The sequence below is a fragment of the Aspergillus ambiguus genome, assembly GCF_047715705.1.
Source record: "Aspergillus ambiguus strain CBS 117.58 unplaced genomic scaffold BDV59scaffold_6, whole genome shotgun sequence".
NCBI classification, from domain to species: domain Eukaryota; kingdom Fungi; phylum Ascomycota; class Eurotiomycetes; order Eurotiales; family Aspergillaceae; genus Aspergillus; species Aspergillus ambiguus.
Genome location: NW_027395519.1, coordinates 1024360 through 1041764, shown reverse-complemented (window position 1 = coordinate 1041764; position 17405 = coordinate 1024360). Strand labels below are relative to the sequence as shown.

The window sequence follows — 17405 nt, the reverse complement described above, 5'->3', positions numbered from 1 at the left end:
TTCATACCTTGTCTCCATCCTAGTATATATCCTCGTATATACCCCTGTTGAGTGTAGGTGATACCCTACCCATGCTAGGTCTCGTACGTTGCGACCTGCCCTTCGTCCTCCGCACGTGAACAACATATGATACCTCGGAGTTCAATCAGTATAGACGTCTGATTGTTGAGAAGCCAAGGCGGCCCGGTGGGGCAAGCTTATTGGCCAGTGGGTTTCGGGAATCTTTGACAGATGGACAGAGAGACTGGGAGATGATTCTTATATGCATTGGGGGGGAGCTCTCTTACGCATGTTCTCATTCTTGTACCTATGATTTGAGGAGCCTGAAGAATCATCCCGAAGCTTAATCTCTGATCCTACCATCGTGCCGTGTACGTGCCTTGGAGCCGATCTGCTGCATCCGATCGCCCGCAGCCAACCAGCCGAGACGATCACCAGTGTTTGCAGCCCTGCGTACGGAGTAGAGACTCGGTAAAAAGGAGTGTTAATTATTATAACAGTAAATAAAATCAATAAGACTGAATGGCATAAGAAAATAATCACGTATTCGGTAAATAAATAAAAGTAAATCAAAATAAAATAAAATAAACGATCTCCACCGGGCCAGCCAATCACCGGCCATCCCCAACGGAATGAAAAAAAGAAAAAGGCAAAAAGCATCAAAAAATCAATTGAACGATTCAATCGACGTTTATTTTCCTCTCCTTTTTGCTTCTTCTGGTTGGTGAACGCCTTACGTCTCCCTCTTCTTCTTCTCCGTCTTCTTCTCTCCTTCTCCTCCCTTCCTCCCCCTCCGCTTTCTCTCTTCTTCTCTCCTTCTTCTTCTTCTTTCCTCTCACCCATTCCTGTCCGTGTAACCAACCCTACAGCCCTCCGTTGATCCCTTCGGTATGTCCACGCCCCAATCCCCACACTCCCTCACCCTTAAATCCGCTTCTCCTCTGCTCAATTCTTCTTTTCTTCTTCCTCTGGCCCTATCGTCGTCCGTCCTCCCCCTCCTCTAACCTGTCTGTCCAGGTTGACGCTCCCTCCCGCGGTCACCACCATGTCGTCCACCGCTCTCCCCAAGCGTGTTGCTCTTAACCGCAACCCGGGCACCGACTCCTCGGTGCCTAGTTCGGTCTCGGTCTCGCCTCTGGACAGCCCTCGCCAGTCGCCCTCGTCCACCTCCTTGTCCTCCATGGCATCCGATGCCGAGGGCAACGGCAAGATGCTGGATACCTATGGCAATGAGTTCGAGATCCCGGACTATACCATCAAGCAGATCCGGGACGCTATCCCTGCTCACTGCTTCCAGCGTTCCGCCGCCACCAGCCTGTACTATGTCTTCCGGGACATCGCCATTCTGGCCTCCATCTTCTATCTCTTCCACAACTATGTCACCCCCGAGACCGTCCCCTCGTACCCCCTCCGCGTCGTCCTCTGGGGTCTGTACACCGTCCTCCAGGGTCTGGTCGGCACCGGCGTCTGGGTGTTGGCTCACGAGTGCGGTCACCAGGCCTTCTCTCCCTCCAAGGTCCTGAACGATACCGTCGGCTGGATCTGCCACTCCGCCCTCCTGGTGCCCTACTTCTCCTGGAAGATCTCCCACGGCAAGCACCACAAGGCCACCGGCAACATTGCCCGTGATATGGTCTTCGTCCCCAAGACCCGCGAGGAGTATGCGTCCCGTGTCGGCAAGGCCATCCACGAACTGAACGAGCTCATGGAGGAGACCCCCATCGCAACCGCCACCAACCTCCTCCTCCAGCAGCTCTTCGGTTGGCCCATGTACCTCTTCACCAACGTCACCGGCCACAACAACCACGAGCGTCAGCCCGAGGGCCGTGGTAAGGGCAAGCGCAACGGATACTTCGGCGGCGTCAACCACTTCAACCCCTCCAGCCCTCTGTACGAGGCCAAGGATGCCAAGCTGATCCTCCTGAGCGACCTGGGTCTCGGTATCACCTTCAGCGCCCTCTATTATGTCGGCTCCACCTATGGCTGGCTCAACGTGCTGGTGTGGTACGGCATCCCCTATCTCTGGGTGAACCACTGGCTTGGTAAGTCGCAGTCGCCATCGCCCTCCCCACATCGAACGATTCACTGACCATTTCCACAGTCGCCATCACTTACCTCCAGCACACTGATCCCTCCCTCCCGCACTACAAGCCGGAGGCCTGGAACTTTGCCCGCGGTGCCGCTGCCACCATCGACCGGGACTTTGGCTTCGTCGGCCGCCACATCTTCCACGGCATCATCGAGACCCACGTCCTGCACCACTACGTCAGCACCATCCCCTTCTATAACGCCGACGAGGCCAGCGAGGCCATCCAGAAGGTCATGGGCAAGCACTACCGCTCCGAGGCCCACACCGGCTGGACCGGATTTTTCAAGGCGCTCTATAACAGCGCCCGCGTGTGCCAGTGGGTCGAGCCCAGTGTGGGCACCAAGGGCGAGCACCAGAGCGTGCTGTTCTACCGCAATACGAACGGCATCGGCGTTCCCCCCGCGAAGCTTGCGAAATAGAGTAGCATCATGTGATTTTCCTTTCACAAATCTCATAGAACGAGCGTCTTGAAGTTTTTTTTTTCCTGTGTTTTCTGGTTTCTGGTTTCGGTATGAAGTGTTCCCCAAGGAGATTTATTTCGTGGTGTGCTCTCGCGGGATCGAAACGGCCACGATCTGGAGACAACTCATCGTCGCAATAGAGCAAAGAGCCCGAAACGGCGAGGCCATGCCGATGGATGGCGTACTGGGGGGTGGGGGTGGTGCAACCATTTTATCCTATATGTCGGTCCGGACAACTTATGTTCGTCGTCTAATAATCATCAGTTGATCTTTGTGCGTGTGTGTCAGCCCGCTCCGAAACGGGTCTGCATCTTTTTGGTGTAGTGCCTCCAGTGATGGATCTGTCTCACTGTACAGGCCGGGCGATGTGTTTCCCGTTTGCCACGAGTTATGAGTCAAGTCAGCGTGTCATTTATAGTCGAGGAATGATAGGTCCTGTAAGGGTCATCTCTTGAAGCACGCGTAGAGTGATGAGGAGTGGCAGACCGGAGGAAGTTGACGTTGGATGAAGGCAACAAAGAAAAACCGGTTGAGTTGCGGGGAAAGCTTCCGCGGGTCGCCGGTGCACTATTCCCAATTGGGTAGTACATAGGGGTTCCATCTTAACGCATTTCTAGGCAAGTTCAACGCTCTGAGATTTGGCATTGATAAGGTCAGACACAGCCATAGGTTTGTACAGCTGGTCGCTGTGCCACTCACCTGGCCGCCAAAGGATGCACGAGTGTGCGGATCCCTTGGAGGTATATGACATATGCGCTAGAAGCGTCTCTGTGGACTTTTATCTTTGTATACGGCCGGTAAAATCTAAAGCGAGGTTTGTCAGGGGGTGTGGCCTAGGTGTTTACGGCCAGTCATCTGAGCGTGGCTTATATCAAAATATTGATGGCAGTTATCGGGGTGATATGATAGCGCTTTGCGGTAGACGATTGATAGCCTAAATAACTACGCCAGTTCTCTGACTAGGTAGGGGACACTGACGTTGGTAAGCCCGACTTACCATGGGGTGCCCACGTCACTCCTTATGTAAAGGGTGACACTCTAATGCGAGGCATATAGAGAATATATAAGGGATCACAGAGAGCATTATATCTTAATATACTTTCCATTATTCAGGTACTGGGAGGGTAGATGGCTAGAATGGATACTAAGGTACATTTCTTTTCTTTTTCGCTTTCTATGCACTGTATCCTCATTAGTGGAGTACTTCTAGCTTCCCGTTGATTTATATACATGCCGGTTATCAAACATGATATTAGACAATAGTTAATGAAATATATATAATAATCTCTGTGATCATCATATTTACACCCATAACGAGAAACCAACAATCCATACATCCTTAGATACCAGGCATTGGAACCTCCCCGTTCTAAAATGAGTATCTTACGTTTATAATCCGTTAACTTAGCTGCTAGTTGCATCCTCACGCAGATCACTCCATAGAGCTTAACAGAAGAAATAGTTCTACTTTTTTAATCTACCAATCCTCTTCGTAAGGGGCCGTGGCAGCCGCCAGGCCATGTACCTTTTATTTGGCGTTCCTGTATAAAAGATACTTCGACGTGGAGGGGTCTATTAGATGAAGTAGACTGGCCCTTTGGCGAGAACCCAACTATGCGGAAAGGAACAGCCAATATCCCTGATCTGAGGCCTTCGATATCGTCCTTAGTGCGAGAGAATGAGGGGCAGTTTCCCTATCTGAATCTACAGGCAACAGAATGTCAACCACCGCCGTCCATCACACAGTAGAACTACCAGGATTAGATCGAAATTTCTTTCCTTCAATATATGTTACACTTACTGACTGGTAAATTCACCAATCAGAGCATGTTAGCACGCCGGGAGGACCCTGGATAAACCAGGACATGCTATATCTTTTTTGTCTATTTTTTTTTTCTTTTGAGTTTTTGAAACGTAATCATCGAGAATCCATGGAACCGGCAGATTTTTAGCGTAGGGCAGAGTGCCGAGTGCGCGTTAAGCATGGACAATTCATCGTACAACCGAGGCAATTAATCGTGCCTTCACAAGCCAGAGGAACTCACTGTTTGTTGGCGCCTAACAGCTTCTTGTATTCATCCTCGTCCGCGAAGACACCAAGTGATCTTCGTTCCTCAATTCGGTTTTGGAAGCCTCATGCTGCTTTGTCTGACAGCGGAACGTCCTCATAAAACACACGAGAAGTTGGATACCTTACTCCAACGATGCCTTCTAGATGCCACTCTGTACTGCTTACCCAGTAGTCTACTGGCGAAATGCGGGATCCATATACAGTGGGTAAATTTTTGCACCATGGTCACATGATCCATAGTGTTGATTCTCTTGATGCCAGTTCTTTGAGCGAATTGATTGGGCCCTTTCGTCTCTTTGTTCATACATGTATACTCGAGGTTCCACTGTAGGATGTGCCCCTAACCATAGGATATGCCCTTGATACTTGGGCTTTGGGGGTAGCTCGCTTATGATCCCATAATATCCGCGAGGAGATGTAGGGGCCATCTACTCGGTCTATAGAGCCGGCACAGACGTATCGCATTGCACAACAGGGTCAATAATACTTCTTCACATCCAACCTTGCGAGAAGGTGGTCAAAAACCACAACAGGTGTCTCCCGTGATGCAAACGCCATGCCCGATCTACTGAAAGTCTTGCCCGCTTTGGAATCATCCAATTCGCGCAGATACTCAACAAATGCGGACGTCTGCTTTCGAAAGAGCGCATACAAGCGGTAGACGGTGGTTTCGCTTTCGTGGCGCACGCCTCTCATTCCATCGATCCTTGACAAGGGCGCAAAGGCAAGAATCGTGCCAAAGATATTCTCCAGTAATTTAGCAGCTTCTGAATGCCTCTTGCTGAGAAAGAGAGCAAACAGCATCTGATCGAGAATATCTTCATGGGAGTCGCGAAGGCTTGATACAGAATGAGCGGCTTCGATAGTGCCATCGAAGTCTCCCTTGTCGAGACAACTTTCGATCTCCGCCAAGGCGTCCTGGAACCTGCGCCAAACAGACCCAACCCCAACATGAAAGCAATAATCACTCAGACATAGTACAAAATGCTGGCAATCAATGCGGAACTTCTGGAATACATTCCGTGTGTCGCCGGAGAGCGAGTTTCTGGCGGTAGAGTCACGCACCAAGCCCTTAACGACAGAGACCATTCTTAGAAGTCGTAGTAGATGTTTGAAGAGACGGTCGTACTTGGCCAGTGACCGGTATGTGATGACGGCCCCAAGAACATCAGATGGCTTATATTGTAAGCGAAGGAAGTCCAGCGCTTCGATAGTGTCAGGATCTTTGCATTTGGCGATTTCTTCGTCAGTCAGTTCCCGAATAGAAAAGCTCAGACCCCCTGGTAGTTCCTTTTCTTTGCGGAAGTCAATATTCTCCGTATCATCGCGCTGATCGTCCGCGCTGTAGCACTCGTCAAGCAGGCCCATAAGGACCAGTCGTAATTCGGAACTCGCTGGAGGCCAGGAGTCCCGACTACCCAGACGCAAACCAGCGTGGACCCCACTGCGAACAGCGCCGGTTTTTCGTTCGCCGCTTTTCATTTCCGGATCAAAGAGGGAATGAGAAAGTCGTGATGCGAAGAAGCCATCGCCAAGAAGTTGAAATCGCCATTGCAGGGTTAAGTGATATCGAAGTTTGTGCTCTTTGAAGAGCATATGGAGGCAAGAGTAATCTATCAGGGACGCCTGGGAAGAGAGGAGAGGAGCCATAGAGAGGTAGAGGGACGAGGTCAATTCAGGGGCGAAGGCCGTTCCATCGTCAGCAGAATCCTGAACAATGGGGCTGCTGTCGAGTAACTGGCTGAGCGTGTCTCTTTCGAGGGAAGACTTGGTCAGTAATCCTGTCACTTTATCATCATTGTCCAGATCGAATAGATCAAACGCCTCTGACAAGGCCTTGTCACCATCGAGTATGGAGCGTTCAGGAGTCGATTTGATGTCTTCTTTCTCAGAAGGTCCCTCTCGGTTATACTTGAGTATTTCGGCACGAAGGATTTTCTCGTACGCTTGTGCCTTATTTTGGATTCGTTCTATTTCGGCCCAGGAGCTCGCACAGCCCAGCCTGGGATGGGATATGTTACCACTAGAAATCGGATGTCGAGGATGGAACCGCCTAAGGAGCCGAAGACTTCTTCCGCTCTCGAAAATCAACCTCGCTTGGTCTCCTGGGATAAACGATGGCATCTGCCCAGGATGATACGTGTAATGAGCCAGTTCCATTTTGGAAATTGGCTTATTTTTCTCATCCAAGTCAGCCAAGCCAACGAAACTCCTTCCACTTCGCGCGAGTTCATTCAATGTGGGGGTTTCGGGACGGAAGCCAACCCAAGTCTCAACGTGGTCAAGGAAAGGACTGATGACACGAGCGGCTATCTCCCGGAAGAGGCTTTCAGTATGCCCCAAATTCTGTGAGGACTGCGCGGCTCTTGCCAGGACAATAGATATTATTTGCGATTCAGTCGTGGCTCCTTTAATGGACTCTATTATGTCTGCCAAGGCGCCGATGATCTCACCGCATTGTTGGAATAAAGACTTTATTCGGAGAATGGACACGGTATGCTTGTAATTTCGGACGAGTTGAGCTTCGAGAGTGTAGAGAACCACTGCGGCAGCGCTGGAGATTGCGGAAAGCGCTGAAGGGTAGTCCGAGTGTGAAGGCGTTTTGGAGACGAAGTTCCGAACAGTCTGCATATCAGTTCCACATTGCAAGATCTCATCGACCAGTCCATTAAGCGCAGTGAGACTGATTCCTAAAAGCCGGCTGTCCCCAAACACTCTTTCAAACTTTGCCTTTTGTTCATTATAACGAAAGAACATGGAGCTCCAGCCCAGGCCCAAGCGGAAGATGGAGCGAAAGAAGTGGTCATTCCGAGCGATCCGTTTCGACCCAGAGGTTTCGATTTTGGATTTCTGTCGAGCCAATACTGCATCAAAGCCTCGGGCACCCCATTCACTAAAATATGCAGAGGTCGGTTCACAGTGTGATCGGTCTTCATATTTCTCCCACGATTTCAATGCATTCTGGGGGGTAGGAGGGGTGTTCAAGCTATCCAGTGCCCAGATATTTTCCAATTCCTCTTCGTTCTGTTGTCCAGTGTCGGGATCGTGTTGGCTGTGGTTGGACACATCTGTCGTCGACTCGGAGGGCCCGTCTGAATCGGAGAGATCGAGGTCGGGGATATCTAACTGGTGCAGCTCGGAGCCGTTCTCTCCGAATAAGTCCAATGGACTTTTGAAAACACCGCGGGCAAGGTCTGAGGGAATCAGTAGCTAGCAGTCGAACCGAATAATGGACACATACCGGGCAACCCCTCGTCCCACGGCAGAGGATCTAGCGGCTGAAGCGATTGCAACGTGAACTGGGAGATCCTCCAGAGCCCGTCGCTGGAGAATGGATCCGCAGCATAGTCATCGCCATCCATCATCAAGTCAACGCGCGACACTCGCTCCAGAGAGCAAAGCACCTGGAAGTTCTTATCACGCCCCGACGCGTTGGCTGCGCGAGGTCACGCCGCATTAACCCGGAGCAGTTTAGTGCCTCCCCCAGCACATGCACGGACCACCGCTTGTTCGGGAAACCGAAGCGGCAGCACTTCGCGCTCTCTGCCAGGTACCCTGACGCCGCCTTTCGCCTCCCCACACTCCCCCTCGCGGTCCCCTACTCAATCAACCAAGATGCCCCCCAGAAAGAAGCCCAAGCTCACGGCGCAAAGCGAGTCTGTGCCTCCGTCCGCGAGTACCCCAACCAGCGACAGCACCACCCAACCGAACGCGGATTATGACCCCGTCACCGACCCATGGACCGACGAGCAAGAAACAGCTCTCTTGAAGGGCATCATCAAGTGGAAACCTGTTGGTTCGTACACCCACATTGCGCCGGGAGCAGCCCGGGAGGGTAGGAGACACGTATTGACAAACAACCTCTTCTAAGGCATGCACAAGCATTTTCGGATGCTCGCTATCTCGGAGTACATGAAGAGCCAAGGTTACGCTCCCTCGCACGCAGAGCATACACGGATACCAGGGATCTGGAAGAAACTGGGCACATTGTATAACCTGCCAGCGCTCGACGAACGGGTTCGTCCAAGTTTGCTACAGCCTACCTGACAATTATGGTCGCTGATATCAGTTTCAATCCCTAGGAGGATTCTCTCATAACCGATGCGTCCGACGATGGCGATAGCTCGAGAGATCTCTATTGTCCATTTGAGCTTCCTGATGACGAATATGGCGAGATGATGTTCGAACGCCGGCTAGCGATGGAGGGGTCTGCATCGCCAAGTCACAGTACCCATGCCGAGTCACGGAGGGGAAGCACAGTGGCGGATACAGACGGTCGGTCTCATGAGACTTCTCTGTTTGGAGAATTTGTTTTTGCTGACCTTTGCGCGTTTAGAACCGCGCTCCTCTCCAGCCCCGCCGCGAGGACGCAAAGCAGCCCGTGGAGGCCGTCACTCGACGCGAGGAACTCGATCGTCGCGCCTCCAAGTCGAAGTCGAACCTCCACGAAAGGATTCTGGGACGGCCGAGGAAGAGGAGGAGTCAGATGAAGACGGCGGAAACGAGGAAGGCGATGAGGAAGGGACCGATGGTGCAAAAGAGGATAGCGAGCCCGAGGATGAAGGTGAAGGCGGCTCCCCAACGACACGAAGTACCCGGGCCCAAACAACTCGTTCCAAGCAGAAGGAAAAGAAAGGGACGACCACAGGATCTAGGAGACCCCGACGGCGGCAATGATATTACTTGTACAATTCTTTCTTGATACCTCGGATAACGGGATGGCGTTTTGTCGATTGAGAATGCGCTGTAATGTATTCTTTGAACTTGAAGCTTCGTCGGATACAGGTCCAATTTTAAGGACGCTTACGAATAATTCAATATTATGGCGTAGTTTATTTACCTTACCAAGCGGACGAATAGTGTCAAGGCGCCGGACACATAGTAACAGGTATTCCATATTCAAGACAGCATCTAAATAGATAAATACATGGTAGGACGTATAATAGATCACGGTATTGGGTCTAAAGTCATTCACGGGCTAAAAAAAAAAAGAAAATAGAGACGAGGCAAATGGTACAGACGTGGCCGAATCCCTTACAGCTTCTTCATGATGGCCTCAGCGTACTCGTGGGTCTTGGCCTTGCCGCCAAGGTCACCGGTAAGGGCCTGTAGAGATAGATATTAGCATTCCGTTGTTACTTCCATGAGAGAAAAAAGGTCGAAAACGAATGCTTACCTTGCCTTCAGCGAGAGTGTCGAAGGTGGCCTTCTGGATACGAGCAGCGTGCTCGTGGAGACCCATGTGCTGCAGCATCATGATACTGCTCAGAAGGAGAGCAGTAGGGTTGGCAAGACCCTTGCCGGCAATGTCGGGAGCGGAACCGTGGACGGCCTCGAAGATGGAGCACTCATCACCAATGTTACCGGAGGGAGTGAGACCAAGACCACCGATCAGACCGGCGCACATGTCGGACAGAATGTCACCGTACAGGTTGGGCATGACGAGAACCTTGTCGTTGTAGGGGGTGGGGTCGGTGACGATCTTCAGGCAAGAGTTGTCCAGCAGCTCAGCGTCGAATTCAACATCGGGGAAGTCCTTGGCGATTTCACGGGCGGTGTTCAGGAAAAGACCGTCGGACATCTTCATGATGGTGGCCTTGTGCACGACGCGGACCTTCTTCTTGTTGATGGAACGAGCGTACTGGAAGGCAAAGCGGAGAACACGCTCAGAGGCCTCCTTGGTGATAAGCTTGATGCTCTGAACAACACCATCGACGACGACGTGCTCAATGCCGGAGTATTCACCCTCAGTGTTCTCACGGATCAGGACGGTGTCGACGTTATCGTAAGGGGTCTTGTAGCCAGCGATGGAGCGGCAGGGACGAACGTTGGCGAAGAGGTTGAAGGTACGACGGAGAGTGAGGTTCAGAGAAACATGTCCCTTTCCGACGGGGGTCTGGACGAGAGGACGGGTTTAGAAGGGATTTTTCAAGGAATGGGTACTTCGGATGGAGACATACGGCAAGAGGACCCTTCAGGGCGACATAGTTCCTCTTCACACTATCAATGGCATCATCGGGAATGGCGGTCTTTCCGTCCTTCAGGATGGGAGTGACATCGACGGGCTCCCACTTGACGGGGGCCTAGATAGAGCTTAGTATGTCGACTTGGGATTGCGCGGGTTGGGATAGGGTTCGAGTTACATTGGCGGCGGCGAAGATGTCCTTGACAGACTGGGAAATCTCGGGACCGATACCATCACCCTCGATCAGAGTCACGGTGTATTTTCCCTATGAAGACAATTCACGGTCAGAAGATTCGCTCAATCAGGCATTGACATGAGTAGAGAAATGCATTTTGGTTTGCGCGGAGATCTCGGAAAGGAAGAATCCAACCAGGGGAAAAAGAGGGAAAAAAAAGGAAAAATCGCAACGTACATCAGCACCCTTCTGTCCCTTGAATTTGGCGACACGCTCGTCGGCCGCAGAGGCATAACCACGGAGCTATACAACACAATTAGTCTAAATGGAATGACGGGTGATCGGGATGGAGTCGCAGGATTTACCTGAGAGAAAGGCGACGCAAGGCTGGGGGCCACACGTGGAGCCCGCAGACACTGGCGGGCGGGCGCAACGAGGTTTCTGGCGGCAATCATGGTGAGAGGACCCCGAGAATGGCGACAGAGGGTGTCAATTATGGGAGAGCAGAAGTGGGGGAAGAGACAGAAATTGGGAGAAGGGGAAGTGGAAGAAGAAGAGGAGGAGGAAGAGGTGGTGAGGTGGTTCGGGACGGGAGCAGTTGTGTGAAACTTGCTGTTCGGCAGCGCCGCACCCGGACCGACCGGCATGGATACCGCGTTGGGCGTGTGGGTGAGAGAGGTGTCCACTTTTGGCCTCGATCAGATAACCAAACACCTCCTCCCTCCTCTTCCCCCCTTGTCCACTCCTCCAGCGTCATCCTTCGCCCTTTCTTGTCTAGTGGATGCAGTGGCTTCTCCACTTCTGTCTGTCTCTCTTCTGCATGGTTTCCCCCCTGTGATCCCTCTCGTCCGACTGTCGATCCGCCGTTCCACCCACTCTCCTGGACCCTGCCCCGTTTCCCTCCTCACGTCACCATGGCGGATGTAGAGGTCGCCAACTACTATAACATCCCATCGGCATACCCGGAAGAATGGCCGGCAGAACTCGACGAAGACGATGAGTCCGATACCGAAACCCTCGGCCGACGCGGCTCACGATCCCGATATTTCGCCCTTGAGCGTAGCAATAGCGGTTATAAAGGGACAGCCCCCGGTGCATACAAAGGCCCCAATGGCCGAGACAATGCGGTCTCGATGGATGAGCCCGACCCCCTGGGGACCGGCGACAGTGTTCTCAAGATTCTGAAGCGGCGTGGTCTCTCCCTCGACGAGGAGAGTCGCTTGCGAAATCGGTTCCTGTTGTCGTCCACCGCGTTCTCCCCCGCGCTCTTCCTCTCCCAGGCGCACTCCGACGCGTCGATCCAATCGCTACTCGATGGCTTGGGCTTTCTCTCCCGGTCGATTGACCAGAAATCCGCTTCCTTGAAGGTCCTGGTCGAGGCCAATTTCGAACGATTTGTCCGCGCAAAGGCGACTATTGACAGTGTCTACACCGAAATGAGGAACCAAGGCAAAACCCAGGACCTATCGACTTCACGAGGCACCCGGAGGTCCTCTCATTTTCGCATGTCGTCTACCAATGTTGCCAATTCTGGACCGGGGAAGAACGCGCTCACCAAGGAGAGCGAATACGGCATGAAAGGGATCCGTGGTCCTCTATTGGAGGCATCTGTGAAAGCCGAGGAAGTCTGGGGCCCGGCTTTGGGTGGTCGCGAGAGGGAGCAAGCCTTAAAGTCGGTGGTGGATATGATGGAAAGGCATCGGGATGTCTACGAGATTGGGGCACTCCTCTCCAAGTCCATCAAGCAACGCGACTACGAATCCGTCTTCGAACAATATACCAAGGCGAGAACCCTAGCAAACAACGCCAAGAACATTGCAGATGTCGCCATGAGCAAGAACCGGTCCCTCTCAGACGAAGAGACGCACGTTATCCTGGCTATGGGTCGGATGTGGATAGATGTCGACCAGCAAATTCAGGTGTTCAAACGAGATCTCTGGAAGCGTCTCGGAGACGTGCCCACCACTTCCACCACCGTCACTGCCTCGGGCCCCGTTGAAGAACATATGGAACTCATCGGCGCGTTACTTGAGTTAGGTGTGGAGGATAACCCCATATGGGTCTGGCTTCTTAGCCGGTACGAATTCCTGAAGACGAAAATCAACTCTTTCTGCGACCGTTGCAAAGCAGAAATCGAGATCCTCAGGCGTAGACTGGAGAGTGGTGAGAAGCCGACTCCTCAGGCTGTGGCGTCATATCTCCGGCTGGCACCGCGTGATGGCGTTGCGGTAAACCATACAGTCCTGGATACGGATCAGGTCATTGAGTTGTGGGAATGTGTCCATACATACCTGACCCGACTGTTGTCCTCACAAGGAGGCATTCTCGGTGAAGTTTTGGACTTCTGGGAAGTCGCGCAGTCCTTCATCGATGGGAGCAAGCAGAAGCTCCTCCCCACTGGGTTCGAAGGAGAGAGCCGCAAGCATCACCGCCTCGCCTCAAGTGACGCCAAGGACTTGGAACAGGGAGTTGTGGAGCTGATCAGTTTAATCCGCGAAAACGTGCTTTCGTTATTCGCAGATGCTCCCGCTGAGGAAATCCCGGTCCTTCCCTCCCCAAAATCCCCTTCCACCCCCAACAGCCCGATGGGTCTAGGGGTGACCCCTACAGAGTCCAGATTCAAGCTTGACCCGAGGAACATGCCATTCCCCTCTCCCAAACGAGGGGAACCCTGGGAGGACTTTGCATTTTGGCCGCCGTTTTCTAATTCTCTCAGTGGCGTGCACTATCTTGGACAATTCCTGGTTATCATCGGCACTGCGGCGAGTGAGATGGCGGCTCTGGGACCTGTAACACGAGATGGTAATGCTCATGATCTCCTAAAGACCCTGGTCAGTGTTTCCCGGGAGCGCTCTGTCCGAGCGGCATGTTCTGCCTGGGGTAAAGATGCAGAAGTGTGCAAGATGTTAGAGGACTGGACACGAGACTCGGAGCGGAGAGATCTGACCAAGATGCCGGGCTTGTTTGTAGCATTTGAAAATGCTATTCTGGGCGGAATGCAGAAGATCCTTTACATCTCCGAAGCCATGGTCAAATCTGGAGATGTGGATGTGGTCACCCAGCCTCCAGCCAAACTTCTTCAAATGGTGCGGACACAATTCGTCTCCAGCGTGTACAAGGCTCTTAGCGGCCTGGTGGAGAACGCAGAACACCCTGCAGCGCCCGAGGAGGAGAATGAATGGATAATAACTGGGGGGAAAGCTCGAAAGTACACATCAACATCACCCATCCTCATCGCCGATGCTGTTGATTCCCGGAATAGGGTGAGTTGTTTCTTTCCCCGCTCCAATTTTATCACATTTGCTAATGAAACAGAACGTGCGCATTCTTCTCACGCTTGCCAATATCAAGTCCCTCCAGGCCGACCTCGTACCCCAACTGGTGGCCAACTTTGAGACATCTTTCTCTGTCAAGTTAACGGAAGAAGCCAAAACGATCCGTGACGTTCTAGGACAGATCGACGATCGTCTCTTCCAGTCTTACACCAAGCCCACGGTGAACGCGCTGAACACCACAATCCACAACGGAATTTCGTCCCCTGAGTGGGAGCCAACCACCTCTCGACCAGAGCAAGTCCGCCCCTACGTGTATAGCACCATGTTGACTCTAGTTCTGGCCCACACGGAGATTACGACTACTATTCCTTCCACCTCATACTCGTCATCCAACCGCCAGTCCTCCTCAGTTGGGTCTTCGCCCCTTCTTTCAATCGTCCTCAAACACCTCCTGACCCAGGTCTCTTCATCACTGCTCTCTGCTTTCAGCTCACGGCCATCATATACTCTCGCCGCCTTGATGCAAGCGACCCTGGACACAGAGTTCATTGCACAGACCATGTCACAATACTCTACTGAAGAGGCATCCGCCGTGCAAAGTCAGATATACGTGGAGTTGGATCAGCGAACGACTCACGAAGCTCGAGCTCGGCTCCAGTCGGAACTTGGTGAGATGCGGGGTATCTTGAAACGATTGAGGGAGAGGACAAAGGGCGAATTTGCTTGCTTTAGGAAACCAAGGAGCGCTACAGGGCAGAAGACACCCGCATGAGGCACAGTAAGGCAGTCATGGCTCTAGTGACATCTAGAATTACGTACAAACAATTAGCGTCAGGCAGAAGTGCGAGCATGATATACGATGGCTTCGTCCCCGGCGCATTTCGGGCGCAATGTTTATAATCACCTTTCTCGCCTATAAGTAGAACTTGACCGAGCTTTGTTGCTTACTGTCACGGTAGTGTCAACTCTTCGCTTCGTTGCTTTAGAAGGCACGACGAACAAATTGTAAGCCTCGGAGGTGTATCGAAAAGTGCATGTGGATGACAACTCTCACAACAATAATTTGTATATCTACAGTGTTCTAAATACAACTGGGAAATCCTGAAAATGGTGTAGGTCTAAATCAGCCTTACCTAGCCAGGTAGACTCCTGTAGAAGATGAAAGACCAAGTAGATAAGACAGAAGTGAGGCCCACCCCACGCACACAATAATACCTAAGATGCCAGGGTCATCTTGATTCAGCCGGCGTGCTCAACAATCTCATTCACGAGGACGCCGTCCTTGACGTAGGACTTGATCTGTTCGGGGAGAGGGCACTCCTTAGTGTCATCATCCGTACCCTCCTTAGGGGGAAGCATGACATTGATAGCGGAGCACTTGCTAGTGAACACCTCCGTGCCCAAACTCCGGTTCCCAAGATACACCGTCGCACCGTCAACCTGGTCCAGCAGAAGGGTGGGCACCACACCATCGATCTGCAAGGCGAACTTGGGCGACTTGATGACGTCGAGACTGCTCACGAGCGAGTCAACAATAAGCGACAGTCCAGTGCAGTTGTCAATGGAGATGGCGTTGGCCTTGTTGGACACCTTGATAACAGTCTTGTTACACCGGGAGATGAGGATCGACTGGTTCTGCTGAGCAGGGATCTCGATGATTCCCTCAGGGCTGTCGAAGTTCTCGATGAACCACTTGGTGCCCTCCAGGTCCTTACGGGGCGGTTTGCGAACGCGCATGCTCTCAGGCTTGGGCTTCTTGCTGGGAGCAGGGGACTTGGATCGAGTGAGACTATCCTGCGAGTTGGAGCGTTCCGGAACAGTGGAGCCAGCGCGCAGACTGGGGTTCTTGTGGGTCATCTGAGATTTGTCGACCTTGCGGAGACTCGAGGTGATAGCGTCGCCCTGGTTTAACTGTTCGAAAACGGCCGACATGTCCGGCGCAGGAGCAGCGGCGGGAGGAGGGGGCACGCCCGGCGGCGGAGGTGGTGGTGGAGGGACGCCTCCTGGCACGTTCAGAGTCGGCACAGGAGGAGGGGGAGGGGGAGGAGGTGCGGTGCTTCCAGAGCCGGCGCCAGATCCCGATTCGCTTTTAATTTGTTGAAGGGCTTCTTGGGCGTTGAGGTTGCTTTGTTCGTTCCAGGTCAGGCCCTTGGGATAGTGCTTCTTGAGGTATGCCGCAAGCGCCTTGAAGACCTGGTAGTAGGACTGGATGTATTGGACGTGCGTACGGTCCCTGTAGGAAGTCAGCATTACACTTCTCGCTCGCACCAGGGCGTGGGTGAAGCGTACTTCTCCTTGTATTCCTTCAGGACTTTGTTGCCATAGTACTCGATACCTCCGACGATCTCAGTGACGAAGTCAGCAGGCTTGGGCTCGAAGAACCAGCCAAGTGCCACAATGCCTTCGGCGACGGCACTGAGATGGTTGAACAAGGGGGATGGTCTGTTGGACTCGCGGATCATGTTGATAGCGTCGGAGGCATTGTGGAGTCCCGTGAGGAGTTCTGGAGGCTCGAATTCGGTCTTCTTGGCCTTGGTCGAAACATAGAGGTAGGTGCGCTCGGTTTGGAAAGCTTGGAGGACAGCTTTGGACTGAACAGAGGTAACGTCAGTCAGGATTTCACAGCAACGAACTCCTATCTTCGTCTCTGGTAGCTCACCTGCTCTGCAACGAGACTACCAATCTTTTCTCCGAGGTCGACAAAGTTCTTGACATCCTGGTTGATCAACGTGTCGAAATCTTGGATTTGCGGCGGAATCGGAGGAGCAGCGGGAGCAGCTGGGGCGGCAGCTTTGGGGGCCTCGGAAGCTGCAGCTTCAGGAGCAGCTGCAGCATTGATAGTCTGGGGCGAATTGGGGTCATCGAGTGACATCGCCATATCCTCCAAGCGGGAGGTTGCGGCCTCGAGCCTGTCGAGTTACGCATGGTTAGATGAACGAAGGGGCCAGAAAAGGGAGCAAACATAGAACGATATTCTAATGTTCGCAGGAAGCTATCACGTACCGCTTGATGAGAGTGGTCAAATTATGCATATGACTTCCCGTCGCCATCTTGGAAGACCGTCTCCAAAGCAAGGAGGCCAGCTCAAACAAAGAGATCCAGAAGAGATGATCGTAGGGGACTACCAAGAAATGGTGAGCCGACTAGCGCCAGTAAAAGCCAGTATCGAAGGAAGAAGTAGGATCCCACAATCTCGCAGCGGACCAGAGCGACAGGAGGCGAGAGTTGTGGGAGAGATGACGATGATGAATGGGATGGAACTGGAATGCTCCTGACCCGTGCTGCCTGAGGCATAAAGGATCCACACGTGGGACGGTGACAGTATAATACATTGTATTACCAAAAGCCCTTCCCGCAAATGACGTTGGC

The 17405-nt window shown here is 52.6% G+C and overlaps 7 protein-coding genes across 7 annotated transcripts; 3 read left to right on the top strand and 4 right to left on the bottom strand.

Moving 5' to 3' along the window:
- Nucleotides 1-45: 45 nt before the first annotated feature.
- On the bottom strand, nucleotides 46-944 carry BDV59DRAFT_146907 (uncharacterized protein). The gene has a single exon (XM_073687288.1). The coding sequence runs from the start codon at nucleotides 841-843 to the stop codon at nucleotides 259-261; it is 585 nt and encodes a 194-aa protein (XP_073550706.1). The 5' UTR covers nucleotides 844-944; the 3' UTR covers nucleotides 46-258.
- BDV59DRAFT_173498 (oleate delta-12 desaturase odeA) lies at nucleotides 539-3172 on the top strand. The gene is made up of 3 exons (XM_073688909.1): nucleotides 539-888; nucleotides 1018-2042; nucleotides 2102-3172. The coding sequence occupies exons 2-3, from the start codon at nucleotides 1046-1048 to the stop codon at nucleotides 2506-2508; spliced, it is 1404 nt and encodes a 467-aa protein (XP_073550705.1). The 5' UTR covers nucleotides 539-888; nucleotides 1018-1045; the 3' UTR covers nucleotides 2509-3172.
- A 1553-nt stretch (nucleotides 3173-4725) lies between these two features.
- On the bottom strand, nucleotides 4726-8009 carry BDV59DRAFT_173496 (tubulin gamma complex associated family protein). Its single transcript, XM_073688908.1, has 2 exons — nucleotides 7863-8009; nucleotides 4726-7815 (listed from the first exon to the last, which is right to left on the bottom strand). The coding sequence occupies exons 1-2, from the start codon at nucleotides 7984-7986 to the stop codon at nucleotides 5099-5101; spliced, it is 2841 nt and encodes a 946-aa protein (XP_073550704.1). The 5' UTR covers nucleotides 7987-8009; the 3' UTR covers nucleotides 4726-5098.
- Nucleotides 8010-8182: 173 nt separating this feature from the next.
- Nucleotides 8183-9447, top strand: BDV59DRAFT_173495 (uncharacterized protein). The gene is made up of 4 exons (XM_073688907.1): nucleotides 8183-8417; nucleotides 8493-8638; nucleotides 8704-8896; nucleotides 8958-9447. Exons 1-4 carry the CDS (start codon nucleotides 8237-8239, stop codon nucleotides 9296-9298), a joined length of 861 nt encoding a protein of 286 aa, XP_073550703.1. The 5' UTR covers nucleotides 8183-8236; the 3' UTR covers nucleotides 9299-9447.
- A 47-nt stretch (nucleotides 9448-9494) lies between these two features.
- Nucleotides 9495-11406, bottom strand: BDV59DRAFT_173491 (isocitrate dehydrogenase (NAD(+)) IDH2). The gene is made up of 6 exons (XM_073688906.1): nucleotides 11127-11406; nucleotides 10999-11064; nucleotides 10765-10851; nucleotides 10582-10704; nucleotides 9798-10517; nucleotides 9495-9727 (listed from the first exon to the last, which is right to left on the bottom strand). The coding sequence occupies exons 1-6, from the start codon at nucleotides 11214-11216 to the stop codon at nucleotides 9656-9658; spliced, it is 1158 nt and encodes a 385-aa protein (XP_073550702.1). The 5' UTR covers nucleotides 11217-11406; the 3' UTR covers nucleotides 9495-9655.
- A 57-nt stretch (nucleotides 11407-11463) lies between these two features.
- On the top strand, nucleotides 11464-14960 carry BDV59DRAFT_173488 (exocyst subunit SEC5). The gene is made up of 2 exons (XM_073688905.1): nucleotides 11464-14024; nucleotides 14077-14960. The coding sequence occupies exons 1-2, from the start codon at nucleotides 11676-11678 to the stop codon at nucleotides 14806-14808; spliced, it is 3081 nt and encodes a 1026-aa protein (XP_073550701.1). The 5' UTR covers nucleotides 11464-11675; the 3' UTR covers nucleotides 14809-14960.
- A 36-nt stretch (nucleotides 14961-14996) lies between these two features.
- On the bottom strand, nucleotides 14997-17371 carry capA (adenylate cyclase-binding protein). Its single transcript, XM_073688904.1, has 4 exons — nucleotides 17040-17371; nucleotides 16696-16945; nucleotides 16326-16627; nucleotides 14997-16269 (listed from the first exon to the last, which is right to left on the bottom strand). Exons 1-4 carry the CDS (start codon nucleotides 17084-17086, stop codon nucleotides 15276-15278), a joined length of 1593 nt encoding a protein of 530 aa, XP_073550700.1. The 5' UTR covers nucleotides 17087-17371; the 3' UTR covers nucleotides 14997-15275.
- Between the last annotated feature and the right edge of the window lie 34 nt (nucleotides 17372-17405).

Bases quoted from the DNA above. Each gene is read 5' to 3' on its own strand.
- BDV59DRAFT_173498 (XM_073688909.1), top strand. From the start codon at position 1,046: ATGTCGTCCACCGCTCTCCCCAAGCGTGTTGCTCTTAACCGCAACCCG. The intron at 2,043-2,101 runs GTAAGTCGCAGT...CCATTTCCACAG, and splicing joins CTGGGTGAACCACTGGCTTG to TCGCCATCACTTACCTCCAG.
- BDV59DRAFT_173495 (XM_073688907.1), top strand. From the start codon at position 8,237: ATGCCCCCCAGAAAGAAGCCCAAGCTCACGGCGCAAAGCGAGTCTGTG. The intron at 8,418-8,492 runs GTTCGTACACCC...ACCTCTTCTAAG, and splicing joins CATCAAGTGGAAACCTGTTG to GCATGCACAAGCATTTTCGG. The intron at 8,639-8,703 runs GTTCGTCCAAGT...TTCAATCCCTAG, and splicing joins TGCCAGCGCTCGACGAACGG to GAGGATTCTCTCATAACCGA.
- BDV59DRAFT_173488 (XM_073688905.1), top strand. From the start codon at position 11,676: ATGGCGGATGTAGAGGTCGCCAACTACTATAACATCCCATCGGCATAC. The intron at 14,025-14,076 runs GTGAGTTGTTTC...CTAATGAAACAG, and splicing joins CTGTTGATTCCCGGAATAGG to AACGTGCGCATTCTTCTCAC.
- BDV59DRAFT_173496 (XM_073688908.1), bottom strand. From the start codon at position 7,986: ATGATGGATGGCGATGACTATGCTGCGGATCCATTCTCCAGCGACGGG. The intron at 7,816-7,862 runs GTATGTGTCCAT...TGATTCCCTCAG, and splicing joins GTGGGACGAGGGGTTGCCCG to ACCTTGCCCGCGGTGTTTTC.
- BDV59DRAFT_146907 (XM_073687288.1), bottom strand. From the start codon at position 843: ATGGGTGAGAGGAAAGAAGAAGAAGAAGGAGAGAAGAAGAGAGAAAGC.
- capA (XM_073688904.1), bottom strand. From the start codon at position 17,086: ATGGCGACGGGAAGTCATATGCATAATTTGACCACTCTCATCAAGCG. The intron at 16,946-17,039 runs GTACGTGATAGC...GTAACTCGACAG, and splicing joins TTGACCACTCTCATCAAGCG to GCTCGAGGCCGCAACCTCCC. The intron at 16,270-16,325 runs GTACGCTTCACC...GACTTCCTACAG, and splicing joins CTGAAGGAATACAAGGAGAA to GGACCGTACGCACGTCCAAT.
- BDV59DRAFT_173491 (XM_073688906.1), bottom strand. From the start codon at position 11,216: ATGATTGCCGCCAGAAACCTCGTTGCGCCCGCCCGCCAGTGTCTGCGG. The intron at 11,065-11,126 runs GTAAATCCTGCG...TGTGTTGTATAG, and splicing joins TTGCGTCGCCTTTCTCTCAG to CTCCGTGGTTATGCCTCTGC. The intron at 10,852-10,998 runs GTACGTTGCGAT...TTGTCTTCATAG, and splicing joins AGGGACAGAAGGGTGCTGAT to GGAAAATACACCGTGACTCT.